Source organism: Sciurus vulgaris (genome assembly GCF_902686455.1).
Source record: "Sciurus vulgaris genome assembly, chromosome: 11".
Taxonomy (NCBI): Eukaryota; Metazoa; Chordata; class Mammalia; order Rodentia; family Sciuridae; genus Sciurus; species Sciurus vulgaris.
The window spans coordinates 52,906,231-52,932,163 of NC_136472.1; the positions used below are offsets into that span (position 1 = coordinate 52,906,231).

Below are 25,933 nucleotides of genomic sequence, written 5' to 3' on the forward strand. Positions count from 1 at the left end.
AGACTCGTGATAACATAGCATTCATAAAACAAGGATCACCTTATGAAAAAAAAGCTTTAAAATTATAAGTGGAATTATTTAAAAATTAAAAGGTGAAGTGAGTTGAAGAATGCATTTGGATGAAATACAAATGAGTTCTATGTAAGATTGAGATAAGGAATTCTTTTTTGGTATTGGAGATTGAACCCAAGGGTTCTTCACCACTGAGCTATATCCCCAGTAATTTTTATTTTTTATTTTGAGGCAGGGTCTTGCAAAGTTGTTGAGGCTGGACTTGGACTTTCAATCCTCCTGCCTCAGCATCTCAAGTTGCTGGTATTACAGGCATGTGCCACTGCACCCAGTAGAAATTCTTGAATACACATAAAAGGACAAAGAAGTTCTAACTTTTAATGGGAGTTACAAAGAGGAATTATTGAAAGAAATAATAAAAAAGTTTCCCAAAACTCAAAAAAGTGCAAGTTTTCAGGTTGAAATGACCCACTAAATTTTAAGCAAAATAAATTTCCGAAGACCCTGGCTGAGAAAATTTTCATGAAATTTAAGAGAAGATCCTAAGGTGGAATAATACAGGAAAATGAACAAAACTGGTACCAGAACCATTATCTACACTACTAGAATAAAAAAAAAAAAAGTTCTTCCAAGTTCTGACCCCAAATTATTTTGAATCTAGACTCCTAAATTTGTGTGCATGTGTGCATATGTGGTATTTTTAATTTTTCTTTTTGCTTTCATTGGTGCATTATAGTTGCACATAATAGTTGGGTTCATTTTGACCAAATCATTCATGCATGGAATTTATTTATTTTTATTTATTTATTTTTTACAGACTGTATTTTGAGTCATTGTACTCCATTTCAGTCCCCAGCATCCTCAATTTCCCTCCCCTCCTTCCTCCCGTATTCTCTTTCTTCTACTGTACTGGTCTACCTTCCACTCATTTATTTATTTAAAATATTTTTTAGATATTGATAGACTTTTATTCATTTATTTATATGTGGTGCTGAGAATCAAACCCAGTGCCTCACACATGCTAGGCAAGCACTCTACCACTAAGCTGTAACCCCAGTCCCTATTTATTTTTAATTGGTGCTATATAGATATGCATAAAAGTGGAACTCACTCCGGTATATTTATACATGTACATAGTGTAATTTTGTCAATTAAATCTGCATTTCCTCCCTTTTCCCTCCCCCTCAATCTCCTTCTTCTACTCTACTGATCTTCCGTCTTCATATCTAACCCCCATCTTTACCCCCTTTATTTGTTCTAATTTACTCATATAAGAAAGAACATTTGACCTTTGATTTTCTGATTCTGGTTTATTTCACTTAGCATAATGTTCTCTGGTTCCAGCCATTTAATGGTAAATGCCATAATTTCATTCTTCTTTATGACTGAGTAAATCTCCATTGTGTCTATATACCACATTTTCTTAATCCATTCATCCATTGATGGGTACCTGGTATAGTTCCATATCCTGGCTATTGTGAATTGCACTGCTATAAATATTGATATAGCTGTATCACTACAGTATGTTCATTTGAGTTCTTTGGATAAATACCAAGGAAGACTCATAAATTCAGCCATACTAACATTCAAATGGAAGGCAAAATTAAGACTGAATTGGGTCTCCCTTGAATTCACATGTTTAAGTCCAAACCCCCAGGACCTCAGAATATGATACAGTATTTGGAAAAAAAAAGGCCTTCAAAAAAGTAATTAAGGTAAAATGAAATCAGATGTGTGGGCCCTGATCCTATATGACTGGTGTCCTTATAAGAAGAGATTAGGAGTTAAGCACAGTGACCCACACCCGTAATCCTAATTGTTCAGGAGGAGGCTGAGGCAGGATGATTGAAAATTTGAGGCCAGGCTCAATAATTAAGCAAAAGACTGATTGATTAGGACATGGACACACAGAGTGAAGACCACATAAAGACAAAGGGAGACAATAAGCCTAGCAGAAGAAAATAACACCACTGACCCCTTGATCTTGACCCTTTCTAGGCTTAACTTTCCAGGGCATTTATCATTGCCTCATTTCTAACATGAATGTGCTGTTCCACGAAAACACTGACCAAGAATGGCTCAAATGAAGAATGCCATGACCATCTTTGTGAAATCCCCACCACCCTCTTGACAGTGAAATCTTCCATAACTCAACCAATTGCTTTGTGGAGAGGTAACTGGAGAGCTAGGATGATTGGAAGAGCTACATTTCAGAAACATCCTGTTTGGGTCAAACTATACTCAATCTCAACATCTACGTCAACATGAGTGAAAAGTGTTGAGGAACAAATGACCTGAATTCCAATCTAGACCCTGCCATGCTTTGAGTTAGGTGCCTCGGTTTCCCCATCCATAACATGAAGAATTGGTCTCTGACCTTCTTGTCAGCTACTATATCCTATGATTCATGTGGATCCATGATGCTCAATCAAAGCCAAACTGTGCATCCCAAAGAGAAATTCAACCTCCAAAGAAAATGTGGGTCTATCTCTAACTTGTCATAAATACAATGTTTGTATTTATGTAAAAATAAATGATTTAGGTAAAAAATAAAAATGATGTACTGCTGGACCAAATTCTTAAAAAGATGATGAACAAAGTAACTCAAAACTTGAGAGAGAACTTTTCTTCATCAGAGTGACAGACCTCTAATGATCAGCTGACTGTCCCCACCACGCTTCCTTGAAGGGATTAGCTAAGTGTCACTTCAGACCCCCATCACTCTTATTTTTAGCTCTGAGTTCTCCTCACGAGCACAGTGAACTGTGTCTCAGAATTCCAGAGGACTCCCAGACAAGGCTCATGAGTCATTTGCAGGTACTTTGTGTCCATTTCCAGGACAGTCCGTGGTGGTGCCGGGGCCTAGAGAAATGACTTCAGATAAAAATTCTTTGTTCTTCCCATTCTAATCACTTGATCAGAAATTAAACATTCCACAAATTGATCCCTTGGTGCCATAGGCAACAGGCAATTGAAACAGACCCTAAGTGATATTGTTCTCCAAGAGTCTCCCAGCTGGCGTTGGGGGAACAAAACTCAGGGCTGTGGTCACAGGCTATTTTCAGCCTCTGATAGCAGTTGTGTTACTCATGTCTCATTCATCCTCTCCCCTCGGCCTCCCTCCTGCTCTTCCCTCCCCAGGCCAAGTTGGTGACAGCCTCCAAATATTTAAAGAGGGTGAGAGCCCTCCTCACTCAGTTGAACTGACAGAGACCCCAAGAGCAGGTAAGTGGAGTGAAGTCAGCATTTGATCTGGGGGTGGACTGGCTGGGTGGCTGGTTGGGACTCTGACTGTATACAGGGACGCTCAACGTATACAACTGTTTAAAAATTTGAGAAGCATGATTAATATTTGGTTCAGGGGCTGGAGGAGTAGCTCAGTGATAGAGCATTTGCCTAGTATGCAGAAGGCCCTGGGTTCAATCCTCAGCACCACTACACACATACACAAACACAAAGGGTGTGTAAGGGAACCACATAGAGAAATGAGTAAGGAATTATTTTTTTCTAAAAACACTTTCACTGAGGAATTTTTCCTATTGTCTTAGTTAGGGTGGCAGGAAAGCAGAAGGAAATAGAATTTTCTGGACCAAAAGTCAACAGACCTGCATTCTAGTCCCAAAGCCAGCATATAACTAGTGGATGAGGGTCTCTAAGGAAGGTCTCACCCATGGTCTTGATCTCATCTTTTTCAAGGACCCATATGAATGTGGTGACATTTTTCTGAACTCTAGAATTACAAGGCAGTTTTAATAGATGCAGTGTCATAGAAGACTGACTTCCCTTTCTCAAAGTACGCGGAATTCTGCTATTCAAAAGGCATGAGTGAATGACTGAAATTTCAGATTTGTTGGTTTAGAATAGATTTTATATCCCAAAGACATTAGGCTTACTTTTAATCATTTAAAATTAATCAAAACTGATTCCCAAAAAGGCATTGTTATGTTGAAAATCCATTAAAAGCTCTTATTTAATGGGATAATTCCCAGCTGGGGCAAGGGGTGATTCCCACTGTCTCCTCTAGGTTTCAGTCCAGGATTTCTTTTTAATATTTGGTGAGTGACAGGAGTAACTGTGATTGAGAAGTGGTTTGAACTAATGACCTAAGTGGAAACGCAGCCGAAAGATCGAATCTGTTGCTTCTAATTTCTGCTCCTTCCCTGAGCCAGGGCAGTGACTCCTCCAAGAAGGAGGAGTCGGTGACAGTCACGAAAACTTGTCTAGCGGCAATACAATTGAAAGCAATTTAATAAGCGGGTATTGACCGTCTCCTGTTTCAAGGTTGGGGCAGGTAGAGGCAGCACTACACAGGGAAGGGTGGGCAAGAACAGCAAGGAGGAAGGGAAATGGGGGCTCCAGGACCCTCGGGTTACTTTTGGGATTGGGTACATTCAATGTGTGTAAAATTGCTTTATGACCCAGAAAATGTGGGAGATTTTTCTGATGTGGCTATGTGGCTTTGGTTCCTTTCTGAACAACTCAGTCATCTGTGGTTAGTGGAAATAAGTCCTTGCTGTTAGGTAGGAGGTGCCGCTGACCCAGGGTTTGGTGCTTGTTCCCCAGGGCCTGGACAGAAGTATTCTATAAGCTGACACACAAGCCATCCACCAGAGATGGGAGGACACCGGGTAAGAGAGAGGGTAGGGAAGGAGGAGGACTGCTGAGCAATAACAGCATTCAACAGGCAAATAACCAAAATCCTCTCAGAAGTGGAGACAGACTCTTGGTAGAAAATAAATTTGGAAATCACAGGAACCTTGAGAAGAGACTAGACCAAAGAGCACCATCACAGAGTCAAATTCAAATTCTAACTCTGAATATCATTTAGCTTCCCAATTTCCATTGTTTGACAGCAAAATGAAGGTAAGCCTATCTAGCTCTATGGAGTTTGTGAGAATTGAATGAGATAAAGTACAGAAAAGTACTTTGCAACATTTAATTAAACTATACGTTTTAGAAAAGGTCCAGGGCTATGCCTGATGGAGTGTGGAGGATTTCCTGCTTAGTACAAGGGAAAAGGTAAAAGTCCAGGGATCAGAGTGGGCAACAAACTGATCAGGCGTTGGAAGATGATTAATTGGTTTGTAAGATGAAGGACACAGGCCTATAGATATAACACATAAGAAGCACAACTAGGTGGGCAGCCTTCTAATTACAAGAGTGTTGCTCAGATGTCTGAGAATAGGATATTGGGTTCATGACCAAAGACAGATGTGATGTCTGCAAATGTGTAAAATGTGCATATATATTCCAGGGAAGGAAAGCAGAAAAGGAGACAGCAATATTCTCAAGGGTCAGGAAGGATGGAAGCTATTTCTGAGCCTCCTTGTGGACCTCATCCTGGACAAGGGCTGATAGTGATTTGCTGGTTGGTTAATTGCCCCAGGCACTCTCAGAACAAGTATTAATTTATTTAACTATCATACAAAGTCCTGAAAAAAAGTCATTCTTCCAAGGAAGAAACTAAATTCAAAGCATAGTAATTGTACAGGGTCACATGTCTACAAAGTCAGGATATAAAATAGGATACAATGTGATCTTTAAAAATAAAGTATCAAGGTCAAGTTAGAATAAAGAGGGAGTTTCTGGGAGTAAAAGTGGGCCATGACATGGAGATAATTTCAGAAAAGGTGTAATATAACCATGTGTTGCCACCTGGGTTTGAGGGTCTGACTACCTTGCCTATTTTAAATGTTACATTCTGGGTTATTTCCATGCCGGGAATAAGCAACTTGTACTTCCCAGGCTTTGTGAAAGTGCCAATGCTGGGAGACTTGATATATGTATCTGGGTTCAGAAGCTTAGGAGGAAGCCATTGACCTTGCGTGTCCTACTCCAGGGCAGATGGATGTACTTCCCCTGGGCCACAGGGCCATTGTATGAGATAGGTACACTGCTTCCCTTCAAATTGCAGATCACCAGCAAGGTGAGCTCAACCACAGCTGCCAAAGAGAGGCAGGGATTGTCTGGGGCAGAGACTTAGAACCTTGCCTGACTTGCAACCAATGGCACCAGGTAACCTGCTCCACCTTGAGGAGGCTACCTCACCTCTGGCCTGGCCACACGTGTGTGGTACACTCTGGAGGCTGAGACACAGTTGGTTCATGGTCTGTACTGGAAGGGCTATAGAAAAGAAGCAGAGAGATATTTGTTTGCTTTATGAATATAGGTTTGAAAACTAGAGACCAAGTGATAATGCCACTACAGTAGTAATAATGAAAGTGACTAAAATTATCAAATACTTGTATATTAAGAATTTATATGGAGCATCTTAGTTATTATTATCTTATGCAACCTGAAAATGGTCTTCCCAGACAAGCTCTCTCATCCTGTGTGCATGCATGAGGATAGGGCTCAAGAATTTGAGTAACTTACCCAAGGTCCAACATGACACTATGTCATTTTTCTTACCAGAATTAAGAGGCAGCATTTGAAAGTGGACAACACTGAGTAGCATTTCTACAGGGAGAGACTTCATTCACTGTTCAGATTCTTAAATCTGTCTCAGGGCTGTCAAGGACCCTTGAAGGGGCTTCACTGCATCGTGGTCACTTGGATATCTATCGCCTAAAAAGCTGAAAATCAAAAGCTAGAAAGGCCTCCCCAGTCCCAAAGGAGCCCTTTCCATGTTTGAAGAGCAATGACTTTTAGAAAGTCCTTCACCTTTACTGAATCAAACTCTCTGCTACTCCTCCCATGAGTGTTCTGTGTCCCATAGGAGAGGATGAATCTGTCAGGACTCAATTCCAATCAACTGGAAGTTTGGTTACTGGCAGTACCAGCTCTTTCCCCTTTCCAGTTTGTTTTAAGCAGAAACTTGGACAGAGAACCAGACTAAACTTGGGTTTGAATTACAGTTCAGTGCTTAGTTGCAAAATGGGGATAACAAAATTTGCTGTATGGGGGCTAGGGTTGTAGCTCAGTGGTAGAGAACTCACCTAGCATGTGTGAGGCACTGGGTTTGATTCTCAGCACCACATAAAAAAAATAAATAAAATAAAAATATTGTGTTCATCTATAGCTAAAAATATTTTTTTAAAAAATTGGTTGTGTAAGGCTGTTATAGTACTAAAGATAATATATGTGAAGCAACCTATGGGTAGTAAACAATAAATAGTAGGTAATGCTACTATTGACTCTTTGGCTCCAAGAGATCTGAACTCCAATCTAGCCATGTGATACATCCCAATCATGTGAAATAATTTCCCTCAGACCCCATTTACTCTCTCTGAGAAGTTCATGTTTCAGCAGTACATGGCAGCTCAGTGAATGGTCCAAGGGCTGTGATCCAGACCTGTTAGCTTCAATAATGTGGGCATGTTAGTAATGATTATGATTATCTCCTAGATTCCAGATATGCATTCCTATGATCCAAGATCTTTATTTATCTCAGCCAGTGTAGGCAATCAAACACACTGTGTGGAGTTGGTAGGTGACCAACTGAACCAATGCTGAGATGAACACATTGTGGCACTGTCACTTGAGGCCTCTGCTCAAAATCTTGGTCTAAGGTTCTCTCCCAGATTCTTCAATGGACCCTTACAAGAAGAAACTGAATCACTAAGTGGCCATTTTATGTACCATACTCACTTTTGCCCTAAGATATCACCTTTCAATTCCATAGTTGGAAGAGGGAAGGAGGGGAGTTGGATTAGGAAGAATGTGCCCAAGATACACAGCTTGGTTATTCTTTGAAAAATTCAGATTGAGCCAGGCGCAATCGCACACACCTATAATCCCAGCAACTTGGGAGACTGAGGCAGGAGGAGCTCAAGCGCAAAGCCAGCCTCAGCAACTTAGTGAGGCCCAAAGCAAATTAGCAAGGCCCTGTCTCAAAAAAAAAAAAAAAAAAAAAAAACCAAAAGAAGGGCTAGGGATATGGCTCAGGGGTTAAACACTCCTGGGTTCAGTCCCAGGTATCAAAAAAACATCAGGTCAATACATGACAACTTAACATTGTAGCAGAATGTATTAACTCTTACATTTTATAATAGAGTACAGTTTACAATGTGATTTGACAGTAGTTGAACTGAAGTAATTCTCCCAACAATAGTGATGGCAAGGACTACAATTTTTTAAAAACTGCTCCAGTTCAGAGAGGTTGAAGTTTTCCCAGATCACACAACTTTAAAGAGGCAAGAAGGCACAGAACTCTGGCCTACACCTGTCCCTCCCACCCACTGTTGTGTATTCCCAGGACACTCTTTTCCACCACATTATCGGTTAAGAAGTTTACACAAGATAGTGGGCTCTGGGTATCCAAGACTGTGTCCAGCCTGTATCAAGCTGACATAAGGACCCTACTCTGTCATCCTCATAAATTTCAAACTGCCTCATTTCAGTCCTGACCCATGGTTTGTCTGTGACCAAATTGCCATCTCAGGGTGGGCCCCAAGGGTAGTGCCAGGTGGTGTGATGGAGATTGTGACGCAGGTGACAAATGGGACTGAGTGACGGGCAGACCTATATTTGGTGTCCCACCTTCAATGACCCTCACAAGTTCCAGGCAACACTGGTAAACAAATGGGCCATCTCTTGGCACCTTGCCAGGATAAATTTACATTCCAAGCCTGGCTAGGAGAGTGTTGAGACACAGGAATTCTAAAGCAATGTGGAAGATGAAAAGGTTATGTTCATAAGCCAGGACCTAAATGTGCTTTCAAATCATTGGGACTTAATTAGCACACATTGGCGCTGTTTGAACACCTGAAATAAAGTAGGTAAAAGTGCCTTGCTGTTACAACTTCTCAACACTGATTTTGATTTCATCCGCTTTCCATGATCTTCACAACAATACTGTGCAAGAGATAATATTATCCACATTTTATACTCAAGTTCAAGGTCATGAGGTCATGATTAGAATCTACATCTTTGAATTCAGGACTCTTTAAAACATCCTATGACTTTTGGCCTGTGAACACTAGAAGAAGAAATCTGTGACATTTTCTGTGTTTAGCTTGCATTGCTACATTCCCATATTTAGAAATGAAACTGTTAATAACATTTGTTAATAGAATACTTAGAGATTTCTATTTTGGTTTTCCAGTTCTGATGTGTGTATGTCAGATATTTATAATCACTTAAAAACAAGTTTTGCAAAGACACATTAGCTTGTGAAGAAGGTATTATCTGTAATCTTATCCTCATTTTGAGAAGTATGCCTAGGCAGTTGCTGAAAATATATATATATATCTCCCAAGAGACAAATCTGTCTCCCATTAACTTGCAGGATATACCAATGAAATCTCTGAAGACATGGAACAAGAAATTTGACCTAGAATTGTTTTTGATGAAAATTTCTATATCCTTAATTTTACAAGTGTTACTGTCATATTCCTGGATGACATATATTAACTTTCTCCTCTATTTTATATTATATTGAAACTCAGGATCAAAATGAACATGAATGAACAAAATTATGTGATTCTGTTCTTTTTGAGAACACATATTATCTTTCTTGAGAGGAGGCAACCGGAAAAATAAATTACCTAGGAAAATACTTTATTTTTATGACATACCTTGGTTATAAATACCTTGGTGAGACAATCTTAAAAATCCATTCCACGCCTGAAAGTCTATGTTTAAATGGAGTCTAAAGTAAACAGTTTAGGCTCTTATAAGTATATTAAGATTTTAAGTCTTTGTTTAATTTTTTTCTTTGCCTGAAATTTCTTTCCCCTTTTCTCTATCTGCTGAACTCCCACTCAACATGAAAAACCCTATTTAAATGTAATCTCTTCTGTGATCTTCCAAACATCACTGCCATTCCTTCATTTGAATTTCCACAGTACTTCTCACAAGACTTTTCTCTGGTCCAAAGTAAAATGGTTCCTGCCTATCTTGGAGAGCCAGAACGTGAGCTTTTCAATGCCACAGGACACAAATTACCCTTTCTTTCCTTCTTTTCTTCCTTCCTTTCTTTCCATACAGGGGATTAAACCCAGGTTTCTGCACATGCTGAACCACTGAGATATACCCAGCCCTTTTAAAAAGTTTTATTTTGAGACAGAGTCTCACTAAGTTGCCCAGGAGGGTCTTGAAAGTGTGATCCTCTTGCCTCAGTCTCCTGAGTAGCTGGGTTTACAAACATGTGCTACCATGCCCGGCAAACTACTCATTTTTATAAGTTCTTCACCTTCTTGGTCTGCCACTCAAGACCTAGTAAGGAGCTTGACACATTATAGGCAGGTAGCATATGTATGGAGAAGGAAGGAAGGCAGGCAGGTAGCTAGGCCGGCTTGATTCCAAGACTTTCCACTCAAAATCCATTACTCTTTCTCTTATACTGAACAATCTGCTCTAAAGATATAGGAACACTAAATGTTTCCCATTTTTGACATTATTTTCTAAAATTTCACTAACTAAACTTAAGATCCTGCTTCTATCAGAGGAAGGATAGGATGTTCCCAGTAAACCCCACATTGTTTTTTTCTGAGCAGGAAAAACTCTTCAAGAGCATATTTAGACAGGAACATTCCCTTCAGTCCTAGTGTTGGGTTCAGTGGTCTGTTTGCTATTTACTTTCTGTTTCTTAGGAAAATCTGTCTTTGTTGGGAAACTGTGAGATACAATCCTGAGCAGTTGACCCAGGAGGGCTTAGTGTTAATCACCAACTATTATAAGAAGGTGACTGGATTCCCAGAAGGGAGAGTGAAGGTCAGAAGTCACTTGGAATGACCTGATAGTGCTTAGTGACAATGACAAGATGACACACCTGCCTTCTTAGAAACCAAAGAATCCCAGTAAAAATTCAGCCCTCTGGGTGACTGGCAGGATTTCAAAAATTTTACTGAATATTGACAGTCTATTTTAGCTCTGCTGTGAAGGAACTGAAAACTTGGAGTCATACTTAAAGATACGACATATGAAAATTATTCTTTAAAATCCTCTTCTTTGGTTAATGTCTCTTAAACATAATCTTCTGGAGAGAAGACAAGGACAGCCTTGGGTGTGGTTATAAGCAGTTTCTTGCAGCAGAATGTGCTTCAAGAGTGCAGGGGGCATGTCAGTATCATTGTCAGGCTCCTGTCAAGTGCCACAAATTCTGTCAGGTCCCTTCCTGTGTATGGTGTCATTTGGTCTCTAAACAACACTGGGAAGCAACAGGGAAAAGTATGGCTGCCTTCACTGTGCAGGTGGGAGGAGGTAAAGAGAAGCTTTATAATTCTTCCATATATAAACAGTCAGGGGGATCTGAAAACACAAGGTAGGTTCCAGACCACTGACCTAGTAGAAGGCTAATGTGTTTTGTCTGAGAAATGATATTCTTAAAAAGGGGAGCCTATAAGGAATAAATATGAATAAAAGATGTATTTTTATCAGCAAAATAAGTTAAGTAAGCCCTTGTTACCCAAAGGGTAGTTCACATTAGCAGCATCAACTTTGCTTGTCCCCAGACACACCAAACTAGAATCTACATTTTAGCAAGATTCAAGGTAATGAAAGGAACTCTGAGCTAAATGCTGTGTGATGGTGCATGCCTATATTGCCAGGCATTGGGAAGCTGAAGCAGGAGGATTGCCAGTTGAGGTCAGTCTGGGCAGCTTAGCGAGAGACAGTCCCAAAATTGAAATAAATAAATAAATACATAAATAAATAAATAAAATAAAATAAAATAAAAAGGACTGGGGATGTAGCTCAGTGTTAGAGTGTTCATGGGTTTAAATCCCCAGTACTGCCGGCATGACAGGGTAAGGACTGAGCTAGACAAGAAAATAATACTATTTTCAAGGTAACTTTCTCTCCTGATGGACTAATTTTTAAAAAACCTTATATAGAAAAATGGTACTTATATTTGTACATAATTTTATATAATAAAAATTAGCATCCATCCTTTCCAGGAATACGTGAAATACTTAGGAAAAGATGCAATTGAAATTTAAAAGAAGAGGAAACAAGTCTCAAAGTTGTAAAGTGACCACTCAGAGCCAACTGGGTGTCTGAGCTTATTCAATGACTCTCACATACTACCTATTTGCTTATTGAATGAATGAACCACCAATGTCTTCAGATTGCTGCACTACTAGGGATTGGTTCGCTCTCAGGGCCACCTAAATTAAGAATATTTGCTTTATATCCTCTTAGACTTGACCCTGGTCAGAGAGAGTCTTCAAGATGCCAAACTGGGGTGGAGGAGCAAAATGCGGAGCCTGTGAAAAGACTGTCTACCATGCTGAAGAAATCCAGTGCAATGGAAGGAGTTTCCACAAGACCTGTTTCCATTGCAGTGAGTTGGATGGACACCATGGGAGGGCCCTCTGCATCCAGAGGGCATTTCAAAGTTCTCCCTGAATCAGTGGTACTGTAGGTCAATGTTCTCACTGTGAGATCAGCATGCAGGGAGGAGCCTGGTCTGGGAGCTTGTGAGAAATATAACACATGGGTCCCCCCTAGAAGGAACAGTGTTCTCCTGAGTACCCAGCACCCTCTTCTCCAACCATGCTCCCAGCTCAGAGGTCATTTTCCTGGAGCTCACAGACAGGACAAGCTGGCCTGCCTCTGCTCTCTGTGGAGAAAACCTTGACCCAGGCATGACATTCACAAAATGTAACTTGGCAGAGGAAGGAAGTCAGCACTTATCTAAAGCCAGGGTGGATCTGGCTTTCTGTTTTGTTCCCCCTGCCCTGCTCCCCTCATCCCTCTTCCCCCAGCCAGCTGTCACTGAAGCCAGCTGTGACTAGATTTTCCTAAGACAGAACCTATGTAAGGCAGGAGGCAACACATGCCATTTCTGTAAATTCAGGGCCTGGGAACCAGTGACTTCATGAAGGGACTCTTACCATCACCTGCCTAGCATAGATGTCAAAACCAGGGGTAACTGGAGACCCTGAGGTTCACAGTCAAATTCTCCTGACTTTGGACAAACCATTTCCCATCTGTAAGTCCCAGTCACATGCACTGCAGTTTCCTAGCAGCTAGTCCTGTTCTGGGAGAAAACGACCAAAGCTTTGAATTGGTCACTTCTCTGCTTTCCTCTTGTAGGCCTGTTTTAAGGGAAAGCTCTGCTGGGTATTTGGCAGGCCCGCTCCCTACCTCTCCCTGATCTCCACTTCCCTCCCATACCTCAGCCCAGTGGCACAAGGTATCCTTACAGTTTCAAACAGAACTTTAAGGAATAGGCACCATCTGTTAGGGCAGAGAGATATTCTAATCTCAAATTGCCAGAAATAGTATAAGTTACATGAACACTTAACCTCCCACAGCAAATATAATTACCAAGGAAGAAAAAGGGGAGGCACATTTTGTGTTTGGGTTGGAGGAATTACTGATTGATACTTTGGGTTTTAATGATGTTAATTATTTTTAATTTCTCTTACACATTCCTCAGATTCATCATTATTATTCATTATTACAATTATCCAGAATTCACTCATTATCAAGAGAGTTCGTTCCATAATCCTCTGGGTAAAAATGGCTAGTGTTACTAAAAAAAGGTGGGAGTGAGGAATTTTGGAAAGAACACTGGAACTGAAGTAAGAAAAGACTAAGGTTTGAGCCTGGGTTTCACCATATATTACCTCTGCAACTGTGGGCAAGTCATTTCACCATCATGAGCTTGCATTTCCCCCATCTATAGAATGGAGATTGTTATCTTTCCTGTATAGTTTGTTATGAGCAGTAAACTGGGGTTCTTGATCTGGAAATTCAGCTTTCTAACCTTTTATTCTCCTTCGATTATGTCTGGGTGAGAACAAAAAATAATCGGGAAGCTATCAGTGGCAGGGGTATCTTATCTTTCCCAGGTAGCAAGAAGATGCCCTGTTCAATGGAGCCATGGTAGGATGGATTTGCACATCTGCTGTACATCCCTTTTAACCCTTTAATGCTTCTTTAGAATTCATAGGTGGAATAGGTATCTGAGCAGTTGAAGTTTCAGTAGTGAAGATCAAAAGGGTCCCAGAGAAGGGCACACTTTTCTATTTTACCCTCATAAGATCTACCTGTCCACAGGCAAACCTCCAGTTGCTGAAAATAGAATTCAGGGAGGCAAAGTCTACCTTATCTTGCTCCCTGGCCAGTGTTCCCCTGACTTCTAGATAAAGTTCCATAATTAGTCTCCAAACTCATCTTCTATCAGCGCTATCCAAAAGAAAATATAATGTAAATAATACATAAATGTTTTAGTAACAATTTTTTTGAAAGTACACAAAAAAGGTAAATTAATTTTGAAAAATTTCATTTAACCCAATATATCTAGAATACCATATTTACAATCATATGAGCTACTAATGGGGTGTTTTATAATCTTTCTGTGTTTGCACTGTTTGAAATCAGGTAGGCATCTTTTGTTTATGGCTAGTGGCTACGATTCTGTACAACTCTCTTCTGTCTGTGTTTAAAAGCTAGTTGGATGCCACAAAGCCACTACATAAGCAGCCAGGTCACACAGGGTATCGGCTGCGAAGGAGCACTGTACTAGAAGTCAAAGGATTTGAGGTCAGCTATGGTTCTGCAATTTACTGTTGTGTAATTGTAGATAAGTTGCTGACCTTCAGACACATGCATTCATTCCTTGACTTATTCAAAATACATATACAGTATTAACTCTGGCCCAGGCCCTCAGCTATGTTCTGGAGATAGTAAGGTAAAACAGCCTTGCCTTCCAGGACCTTAGTATCTAATATATCAGCAAATGTGAGAAGTTGCTGTGGAGGGTGGTAACTGACAGCAAGAAAGGCAAAGACAGGCCTTTTATGCCCCAATAAATAGCATTTTCTCCCCCACAAATTATTCTTCATAAAAATGATTGCCTTGTATTCGAAGCCTTATATACTTAGAAACTATTTTTTTTAAATCGAGAAATTTTAACCAATACAATATCAACAGAATAGTGGGATGAACTCCCATATGCCTGACTGTCTAATTCTACCTCACAGATTCAGCCTGCATTCAATTACTTTTTAAATAACAAACTAGCTCCTGAGGAAGGCAGGCATGTTAGCCTGAAATAACCTCATGCCACACTGGATTGATCATAGAGATGACTCAATGGAAATGGTTTAAAAAAGGCAAATAAATTTAATGCATGTTTTATCATTACTGAGGATATGACCTTCCTATTATAAGCACTTTAAGGATCATTGTTGCAGAGCAATACAGAAAATTGTTAAGTTGTGGAAATCCTTCATTTATTTTAAAATTGCCAGAATGTTAAGCTAATAGGCCTTTGTGAGATACAATTTCCAGGTGACAGCTCCTAGTTAGGTACAAAAATAGGATTGCCTTGCAAAGGAAGCAGACAGAAGTGAAGGTGAGCTTCTTAGGGACATTAGGGCAGCTGCCCCCAAGTGACTCTGTCTATAAGGAAGATGCATAGAAGAACTGGATACATTCCTTTCCTGAATTTGTGAGATTAGAAAAAAAGTAACATTTTCAAATCAATATATTATTGGTGCATAATAGTAAACTAAATAAGATATTTGACATTTTCATTTAAATCTTTAGAAGCATTTTTCTTTTTCTTTTAAATATTTTTTTATTTGTAGATGGACACAATACTTTTATTTATTTTTATGTGGTGCTAAGTATCAAACCCAGTGCCTGACACATGCTAGGCAAGTGCTCCACCAGTAAGACATAACTCCAGCCCTAGAAGTATTTGTCTTGATGAAAAAAAAAAAAATCTTTCTATAAATCTCCTTGGAATAAAGGGGACTGGTGGCCTTGTATTTGGGAATACTTCATATGAGGTAATGTACAGTGACCAATGGACTTGAGCCAATGGAAGCCTAAGGGGTCTGTGGACCAGGTCTGCTTCTTCTGCCGCTCCCCTGCTTCTAGAATTGGAGCTAAATCGATCTCAATGTTGACTGTCTCCTTGAATCTCACAGTGCCTTTCAAAGGCCTTGATAAGTACAGAAACTGCTCAGTCCTGATTCCTGTATGATTAGGGAAAAATAAGTTCCTCTTCTGCTCCAAACTTCCTCCACCCCCACAAGCTCACCTACTCCCTGAGAGCATCTGGCATGATTTCTTATACTGGAACATTTTCTTAGTGGGTCTAAGACCACACACCTGCCTCTAACACTGGCCTCTGCCTATTTCCACGTCACTTCCCTTTTCTGTGCACCACTAATTTCCTCATCTGCGAAATTTGGACCCTCTTGGATGGAGTCTATGGATTAGGATAGTTGCTCTGGTCAGGAATCAAAGTTGTGTTCTTGGCCTGGGGGTGCAGGAAAGGGGAGAAGGATCTCAACTCCAGGCCCCTGACCCTTTCTTTTTTGACAGTGGCCTGCAGGAAGGCTCTGGACAGCACCACAGTAGCAGCTCATGAGTCGGAGATCTATTGTAAGGTCTGCTATGGGCGCAGGTATGGCCCCAAAGGAATCGGTTATGGACAAGGCGCTGGCTGTCTCAGCACTGACACGGGCGAGCACCTCGGCCTGCAGTTCCAACAGTGAGTTACTGCCCAGTTTCATCCTGCCCCTTAGAGTCTCCAATTACCAGGACAGTTCATTCCGTTCCCATAGCAACGTTTTCTGGAAGAGGGAGAATGGACTCTATTGTTGACTTGCTAACAATAGGAATACTCAGTCTGACCAAGTTCTAACAATATGTCATCGCTCCAAAGACTTTCTTTAAATTATCTGCCTTTCTAAAGGGCAATTACTTTTACACCATGGCTTTTGGTTTGCATGTCAAGAGAAAAACCAGAATGTACAGATGTTCGATTGTTTGACCTTTGCAAAACTGCATGGAGTCTCTTTTCTTCCCCTTTGAGAGCTTCTGTGTAAATCACATAAATATGGCAGGGAAGCGATTGCCATTCTCTGTGTGCTTGTCACTGAAAGATTTCTTTCCTTCAGGGGGAAGATGACTAATGTCATTGCAGGGTGAGGGGTCTACAGAGATGGACTAAGCCTTTCAGAAATAAACAATTATGACTATGGGTCTGCCTGGCTGCCTGTTATCCATACATTGCCCGATTTTCCCCCAAGTCAGTCTAAGGAAGTGGTATATCACAATGGCCACCTTCATCTACAAGTCTGCTCCTCTGGGTCCACTTTTTTAATGATCAACCAACACACCAGCCCAGAACTGAGGATAGTCTGATGGTCTACTGGACCAGTAGTTACTGCCAAGTCAGCTGGAATCTGGGTTCAGTTCTGTGGTGGGAAGGAAGGGGGGCGTCCAAAAAGAACCAGCCCAAAGAGGAAATTTTCTCTGGAAGGCTCCCCCAGAGAGCAGTTAGGTCATCTGAGGAGCTGTTGGTCCTTTCCAAAGAAGGTAACACCCCAAAGAGCCTGGAAAAGTGCAGGAATGCATGATTACTTACCCTAAGGAGAGAACTTTTTTGCTAATTTCTGTTATTACTCTAACCCAACTGGAGACTCTTCTTAGAGAAGATGAAACTAACAGCATTCTCTGCCATGTGTTATCTAAAGCTCGCTTTTTGACATTAGGGCTTTCTTGTAATGCTGCCTGAAGAATGACAAGAATCCAAAAACCTGGGGTCATCCCAGCCCCACCAGTTAGGAATTGCCTGGCAGTTCTCATTCTGATCCTTGCTCTCCTGCATCCAGCCCTCCTGCATCCAGCCCTGCCTTTTTAGAGGGCTATGGTGAGGCTCAAGTGACATATGTACAAGGGACCACTAAAATATTAAAAAAAAAAACAAAACAAAACACAAAACAGAAGCAAAACACAAGGATCTATTATTGTGCCTCTAATTTGGATACTGTCCTCATGGGGACAGGTAACCTGTGGATGCAGGCCTACAGCATGAATCGTGGTAAGGAATGCCTCATTAGTCCACTGGATGTCATTTGTAGAAATTAGCACCAATGGTCAAGACCCCATTTGACTTAAAATTTTCTTTCCTTTTTCTTTTTCTTTTGTGGTACTGGGGATTGATCCAAGGCCTCACGCATGCCAGGCAAGCACTCTGCCACTGTGCTACACCTGAATCCTTGACCTTGAATTGTTATAACTCAGGTAGATAGCAGACTGGTGGATTTCTGGAATGTAGAGAAAAACCTAAACAAGCACAGTAATAATCTGTTACACATAATCACTATAATAATATCAACATAATAGCACACACAAACACACATGGAACACCTGCTAAGTGCTTTACAACAGAAAGGATGGATTTAAACCTGTTATAGTTAACAGTTATTAGCCCATATACTCCAGGCACGCACTGTTCTCAGTGCTTTTACACATCACTTCATTTAACCCTCTCAACAACTCTATGAGTAAGGTGCCACTTTCCAGATGAGGAGACAGAGGCTCAGAGAAGAGAGGTAATAGCACATGTTGTGTACCATGGGATGCTTACATTTCATTTATCTATTTCCACTAGGTCCCCAAAGCCAGCACGCTCAGCAACTACCAGCAATCCTTCCAAGTTTGCTGCAAAGTTTGGGGAGTCAGAGAAGTGCCCTCGATGTGGAAAGTCAGTCTATGCTGCTGAGAAGGTCATGGGAGGTGGCAAGGTAAGGCCCTCTGTGTAAGCCACGTGGGATTTGTTCATCTCCATCACATCAGTTGGGGGAAATAAGAGACAAAGTGGAAACTGTGGGAAGGTGGGGACCAGACTCTTTACTCCTTAGATCCCAGAACCTCTTAAGATGCTATGCAATCTTGCCCACTTTCCTGGGCTGTGAATGTCAACTGACAGTGCCCTTGGAAAGCTAGAACTAGTGTGGTTTGCTGCAACAAGTTATCCTACTAGGGGGAAGGCACCCAGCTAAAAGCTCTAGGGATACAAGGCACACAAATCCCCTGCCCATAAGTGTTCACAATCCTTCCAAAAGGTGTCAGCCCTGGGAACCTGTCACTGCCACCTCAACCTGTTGCTGCCATCACACATCCACTGCTTCACATTAGTGAAAAGTGTCCTCACTTACAAACATCCTGGCTCTCAGGAAAGTCATCAAATATCCAAGGCAGCAATGTGCACTGTTCTACAAGCTCCAGTTTTAGGCCCAAAGCCAAGTTATTCACTAAACGAGGTGGACCTAAGAAAAAAATCTTGTTAATACTAAATGCAGGGAAGAAGGGTCATGGAGAGAGATCTGGCTTCAAACACAAGGGCTGTCTCCACACAAATACCAGCCCTTTGCAGACATATGAGGACCTAAGGGTAATGCCTGGTAGAGGAACAATATGCAGATCGCAGCTCTCTGCCATTGGAATCACAGAGTTGAAAAAAAGAATGAACAACCCAACAACTGCCCATTTCTTCACTCTTTTTCTTCTCTAACTTTATATTAAATAAAAACATTACACACTGCCCCAAGCCCAACTCCTTTCTTATCCAGTCTGGCCTCAGATCTTTTCGCCTTAGACCAACACTCTATGCTTAAGGAATACATGCATATCACCATGACAAATCCATTTACTGGGTTCTGAGAACTGTTAGCTAAGACCACTGCATCTCATTTTTTCAAACCTCTGGAAAGATTATTCTGGGGCTTCACTCAGCAATGGAAAGGGCACTCCTTTGTATGCTGCTGGCCAGGGGACTTGAAATAAAATATACTGCCCACCTTCCTGATATGCAACCCTCCTGTGCCCCTCAGCCTTGGCACAAGACCTGTTTCCGCTGTGCCATCTGTGGGAAGAGTCTAGAGTCTACAAATGTCACTGACAAAGATGGGGAACTTTATTGCAAAGGTGAGTGGTTCTGGGAACTTACTTTAGACTTGACTTCCTAAGGGCCCTTGGGAGGGAACTGTCTGTGTTCACGCCTAGAGGCCTGCCTGTCTGCCAGGAGCAGTGAAGCTCAGTCTGGTCAGGTTTTGGGCTCTCAGAATGGAGAATAAAACATTCATCTCTGGTCCTCTCCACTGGAGCAGAGGCTTGCAGAAGCTTAGTGGTTCAGGGCAGCTTGTGCCTGTAGGGAGAGGGAAAGAAGAGAAAATTGTGTCAGGTCTTAGAAGAGGCCTCAGGCCTGGACAGTTTCAGTTTGTTCTAAAAACACCCTCTGTCTACCTGAGTGACAGATAAGGATGACTGGGGAAGAAACTCGGTCTGGTCTCACTTGAGTTTATCAAAACATCTCTTTCTTCTTCCTTCCTAAAAGCCTCCCTCCTTCCTTTCTTTCATCATTATTCCTTCCCTTTCCTCTCTCTCCCACCTCCCTCCTGACATTTGTTTCTGATGTTGCATGTCACTTAGTGATCACAGGGGTAGAACTAGCTTTCCTCCTAGTCTCTGCAGCTCTGTCCTTAGCTTCCTTCATAACCCTTGGTCTTGGGTAGGGGACAGTGTGGCTCAGCTCTTCCTGACACTATGATGAAATGCACTAGGGCCAAAACAATGTGTTTTCAACCTCAGAGCCTCTCCAAGGTCTCTAGTGATACACCGTCACTGAACAATGGTGTCTTAATCATCTCCAAGTGTGTTTGGTGGAGTAGAGTCAGGGGAGCGATGGAAAGGGGATCAAGGGCATTGTTAACCAAGACCTTAGGTTACCAAAGCTTTCCCCACAATGAGGCAGGCTGGGAACTAACTTGCCATCTGACAGAGAGTTGCTTTCTCTTGGTAGTAGGAGACAGAGGGTCTTCAACATTTATAGGCCATAGTCCCTTAAATCTTAGGCACCTAAAATCTTCATAGTGTAGTTGGCTACAGAGAGAAAAGCAATCAGTTTGGGGTAATGGGGAAGTCTTCTCGGAAGACATTCTTTTTGGGGGACTGAAGGGTGAATGTGAATTTGGGAAGGGGCATTCCAGAAAGAGGAAGTAGTGATACTTAAGCCTGGACATCATGGTATAGTCCAGGGATTGCAAGTAGTTCTGTGCACCTGAAGTTTAAAGCAGGAAGTGGAGGCAAGGCTCAAGGATAGGCAGGCAGATTGCGTCAACTCCAATAAGAATATGTCTGTTAATACAAAGTGCAAAAAGGCATAAGCTTTTTATTAGCAGATATAAGTGTAGCTTATTTACAAGTTAATTCATGCACAAATTTATCAAAAGTTTGTCTCAAACAGGTAAAAGGACTGTGCCCAGACAGGACCTGAGATAATGATGTTAACTAATATACTCTTCTCCCCTCATCCCTTTTTCATTCACAGTTTGCTATGCCAAAAATTTTGGCCCCACAGGCATTGGGTTTGGAGGCCTTACACAACAAGTGGAAAAAAAAGAGTGAAAAGGTTTACTCTTTCACCAGCAGAAAGCACTGCCAAGCAATCCTGCAGGGTTGGAAAGCTTTTCCTGGACAGCCTCGTTTGAAGCTGGACAGTGTGTCTCTTCAGAAATAATTGTAGGCTCTACCCAAAGTGAGAAAGGACCTTTGGAAGAAAATTACGTAAAATTTAATCTGCAATAAATGCTTTATTATTTATGATTCTTGGGGTGGGGAAATAAACAGTAAATAAACATTTTAGTGGTACCTTGTATGTCTCTGGATCTTTTTTTTTTTTTTTAATTTGGATAGAGGGAAATTTTCAAAAAGACAGAGCTAGTTCATAAAACCAGCTGCTGCAAATGAATCTGGATGTCACCTGGGAAAGGACTGAAAAAGAACAAACAAAGGGCCAAGGAAGACAGTCTTCCAGAACCTGTCAGCTGAGTGTCTTTCTAGTTACTGCTAGTGGAGAAGAAACAGGCAGTTGGGGAGGAAATAGAGAACATGATAACATATTCTAAAAGGAAAATCAAAACTAATGAAATTGCTGAGGAGTGGATCCTTTTGTCCTATCATGGGCTTGGCAATATTACACATTTGTGAAAACTGAAAAGTGACAACAAAGTATGGGATTTGCTTCTGTATTATAAACAACATGAAGACGATTTTCTTTTATTCTGGGACAATTCCCCAGGGTTTAGCAATTTTCTTAAAACTTCTACATCAAACTGCCAGTCTCACAAACGAAGCACAGCCAATTAGAGATCTCTAGCTCTGCCTCTTCAGCAAATCTCAGCAGCTCAAACACTGTATCTTCTTGGGCTCCTTCTTTTAGCAGCCACACCATTTCTCCCACCCCCATGCAATTCTGAATTATTTGGACTAAATGAAAGCAAATAAAAATTTATTCATAGAGCTGGGGGCACAGTTCAGTGGTAAAGCACTTGCCTAGCATGAACAAGTCCATGGGTTGGATCTCCAGTACCATAAAGAAAAAAAAAAAAAAAAATCTAAACTAACTCAAGGGTTCTTCTATGTTCCAAATCCCAAGAAAACCTGTTTTCAAAATAAGTATTCATTCAATGCTGCTTATGTGCTGTCTTGGACAATGCCTTGTATGGATTTTAAAAGCCATATCCTACCTTAGCTCTATGCTAGGGATTTCCAGCTTGCTGAGGGAGTAAGACACACGTGAAGCTAAAACCTTCAGTCCACCTTAGTTTTGCCCTCTCCCTAACCCAGCTCTTCTAGCCTCCCTATTCTGACTCCAAAATATCTCTAGAATGCATCCCCTTCATTTCTACTCTTTGGTGAGTGTATTGGTTTGTTAGGGATGACATAACAAAACCTCATATTGGGCATATTGGGTATCTTAGATAAAAGAAATTTTCTCACAGTTCTAGGGGCTGGCAGTCCATGATCAAGAGGTAAGCAGGATTTGTTTCTTCTGACACCTCTCCTTGGCTTGCAGATGGCTGTCTTCTGTGTCTTCATATGGTCTTTCTTCTGTGTGCCTGTGTACTAAATTCCTCTTTTAATAAGGACAATAGTCATTGTGGATTAAGACCCATCCATAAACTCCTTTAACCTCAATTGCCTCTTTAAAGGCCCTACCTCCAAACAGTCACATTCTGAGGTATGTGTGTGGGAGGAGCAGGGAGTTGGTTTGGGACTGCACATGTAAATTATGGGGAGACACGATTCAGCCCATAACAGTACACACAAGGACTTTCACAAATTTACCTCAGCCTTATCCCTTCACTTAGCTTTAGACAAATCTCTTCTCCACAAGATTCAGCTACACTCAAAAGACTAGAAGCTTTCTTAATACCCCTAGTACACTTCCCCCATCATGTTTTTGCTAATGCTGTTCTTTTTGTTTTGAATTCCTGGAAGATGGATGAACCACTCCATCTTCATTCTGCAATTCGACTCCCTAGCCTGGTAAACTACTGTTAAGCAAGGCATAGAGCAAATGTTATCTCCTTCACCAAATCATTTCTGAAGTACCTGAGTAGAACGAGTCTACTCCGTGTTCTCACAGCCAGTATATTACATAGCCTGTCTCACTGCACTGAATTTTGAAATGTGACAGAAGTGCATTCACAGTGCTCAACAAATAGTGGACACTTAATAAACATTTGTCGAGTGAATGAAGTGGAAGAATGTAAGCTAAACACATATCCAGCCAAATTTTTTAAGAAAAGTTGATATAATATAATGAAGGTATTCCAAAAGTAAAAAATGCCAAGGAAGACCCTCACTGTGTTCAGTAATATTAGTTTATCCTGTGTTTCCTGGGCACACTGTTCTATTACATTTCTCAGACTGGAACATGTGACTAGGTTTGGCCAAGATTCGTAGCCTCCAAAATATCTCAGGAAGAGTATCTATTCTCTCTACTGGTCTGAATAGAGGGTCCAGTAGACACTGAGGCCCTGGGATTATTTGGTGCTGAGGATTGAACTCAGGGCCTCACAAATACTAAGCAAGAACTCTGCCAGAGTTATATTTCCATCCTGAGGGAATAGTTAATAATAATTAATACTTTATTAATACATACCTAAAACATGCAGTGTGCCACAAGCAAGTTGTTTCAATTCCTACTGATTCTGTGGCCAACTCGTTCTTTTAGAACAGGTTTTATGTGTATGTATGCATGTGTGGTGCTGAGGACTGAATCTAGGGTCTTCAGCATGCTAAGGAGGCACTCCACCACTTCTTAGTTATATCCCCAGCCCACTATCTCTTCCTTTTAAAATCATATTATCCACAAACACTTCCCTGATCACATTTACTGAGGCTCTTCCTAACTTCTAAATTTCAATGTTTTATTTGCACCCTCTTAATGACTTTTAATATTTTCTACCTATGACTATAGTTTTGTTTATATTAGCTTTCCTTCTAGACTGCAAGCTCCATGATTAATATACCCAATTAAGTGTTTAATGGTCTGCAAGAGTTATCATGGTGCTCAATAAATATTTGTAGAATAACATAAAAATTAATGATATCCATCTTTTATGTCATATATCATTTAGAAGCAGTAGAATATAGTGTTTTGGACTAATTTGGAAGGTATGAGGTAGGGAATTTGAAATTTTAAAAAAAGCCCTGGATTCCCACCTAGTCCCTGTGATTCTGATCTAAACGGTCAACAAATCACAACTTGAAAATACTTAACTTGGTAGGGGTTGCTAAAAAGGGGAGAAAGAATAGCTCCTTGAGAAAGTCCTTCTGCACATCAGTTAAGAATAAGAGTCTTCAAATATAATTTTGATTAATCATGTCTTTCTTTAAAAAGAAAACTTTATTTCATTCAACAAATTACTTCAAATATATATTGAATGAACACTATATGGGCCATATTCTAAGTGATTTGTATTGTAGAGTAGCAATCCCACTTAGTATCTATGTGAACTTGAAAAAGATACAAATTACTTTTGGTTTAGTTCACTTATCTGCAAAGACTCTGTAGAAAACAGGAGAATGGATTCTTGAAGAACTGAAAGGTCAATGGAATTAGAGTACAAAGTGTGGTCCAGAGTAACATGTATCATTTGGGGCCTTGTTGATCATGATAAGAATTTAACTTTCACCAAGAACAATGGGAACCTAAAGAAGGATTTATAGCGGGAAGGTGCCATGCCCAGGGGAATATATACAATACCAAGAGTTGAAGTTGACTCAGCATTTCCTTCAGAACAAAGGAAAATAGTAGTTACAATCACTCTAGTCAAATATTTTGATGGTTCCAAGTAAAAACAGTAATATTTTTAAGACTTCCTATATTTGATTTTTAAAGACTTCTTATATTTGATTTTCTAAACCAGATGGAAAACTAAATTAACTTTTGCTTATTGGTGTTAACAGTAATCTCAACTTATTCCCGGGACTGTGAATTACTTTATGTCATATAAACATCTTTTCTCAATTTAAGATTCTAAAGTGTTAAGTGTCAGAAACTATTAATTACAAAAAAAAATTTATTACATGTGAAAGCAAAACACACATATTTAAATAATTTTTACATATTAATAGATACAACAAAGACAAATAACTTATCAAAAATTACAAATTTAAAGAATAGTACTATTTGAAACAGTCAATATAGTATCTGAAAATACTCTATTTTATCCATAATTAGTGAATATTATCTCCAAAAAAAGTAACTTGCATTTTCTTGAGAAAAATATGTTTTTCAAAGATGGCTTCCGAGATTGTTCTGGAACAGTCCATTTTTCTAAGTTTGAAGAATAGCAAGGATTTATTGAGAACTGTTTCCACCAAATGGCTTTCAAACCACTTGTTATTTTCCTTTGGGCTTAGGTGAATCCTAAATTCCACTTCACTTTCAGACCACAGGGCACTGACATAAACAGAAACAAATCTGAGTCTGAGTTTTGAGTTGCTTTTCTTCATACGGAGCGAAGAACTTTCTCTTTGGCTGGGTGAAAGACCATGGTGTACTGGGACGTCCAATCTACTACGCAGGGCTTCACCAAGCCAAAGCAGCCACACTGAAAGAAATCTGCCAGGTTCTGTGTGAATCCAAGGCTGCCAAGAAGAGAAGAGAACAGATCTCACTACACTTCCTGTGTAGCTCTTGAAAAAAGTTCATTCAAAGCATACAGAGAATCTATGATATTATATCCTCTGAAGATCCTACAGAAATCTAGAAGTAATCAGACTGTTCTTCGACTTACAAAACCTTAAAACCGAAAACCTAGTTCCATTTCCGAACCTGAATCCCTACTCTGAAATTCTCTGACTTCTGTCTACCAATTCAACTGAACTTTCTTCACTGATCCATTTCATACAGTTCCCCCGCACTGTACTG

The 25,933-nt window shown here is 40.5% G+C and overlaps 2 protein-coding genes across 4 annotated transcripts in view; one reads left to right on the forward strand and one right to left on the reverse strand.

The window, feature by feature from the left end:
• Nucleotides 1–3,140: 3,140 nt before the first annotated feature.
• Nucleotides 3,141–21,364, forward strand: CSRP3 (cysteine and glycine rich protein 3). Its single transcript, XM_079103682.1, has 6 exons — nt 3,141–3,237; nt 12,097–12,238; nt 16,243–16,411; nt 18,320–18,452; nt 19,542–19,635; nt 21,038–21,364. Exons 2-6 carry the CDS (start codon nt 12,127–12,129, stop codon nt 21,112–21,114), a joined length of 585 nt encoding a protein of 194 aa, XP_078959808.1. The 5' UTR covers nt 3,141–3,237; nt 12,097–12,126; the 3' UTR covers nt 21,115–21,364.
• A 2,298-nt stretch (nt 21,365–23,662) lies between these two features.
• The window catches only part of ZDHHC13 (zDHHC palmitoyltransferase 13), a 52,134-nt gene continuing 49,863 nt past the window's right edge, over nt 23,663–25,933 (reverse strand). For 2 of the 3 annotated variants that reach the window (XM_079101837.1, XM_079101836.1), the window contains one exon: nt 23,663–25,650. In XM_079101837.1, coding sequence (XP_078957963.1) covers nt 25,512–25,650 — 139 coding nt within the window. In that variant the 3' untranslated portion in view covers nt 23,663–25,511. The remainder of the gene's footprint in view (nt 25,651–25,933) is intronic. The other variant, XM_079101838.1, reaches the window with a different exon arrangement.

Coding starts and splice junctions, on each gene's coding strand:
- CSRP3 (XM_079103682.1), top strand. CDS start 12,127: ATGCCAAACTGGGGTGGAGGAGCAAAATGCGGAGCCTGTGAAAAGACT. Junction 18,453..19,541: donor AGGTCATGGGAGGTGGCAAG/GTAAGGCCCTCT, acceptor TGTGCCCCTCAG/CCTTGGCACAAGACCTGTTT. Junction 19,636..21,037: donor TGGGGAACTTTATTGCAAAG/GTGAGTGGTTCT, acceptor TTTCATTCACAG/TTTGCTATGCCAAAAATTTT.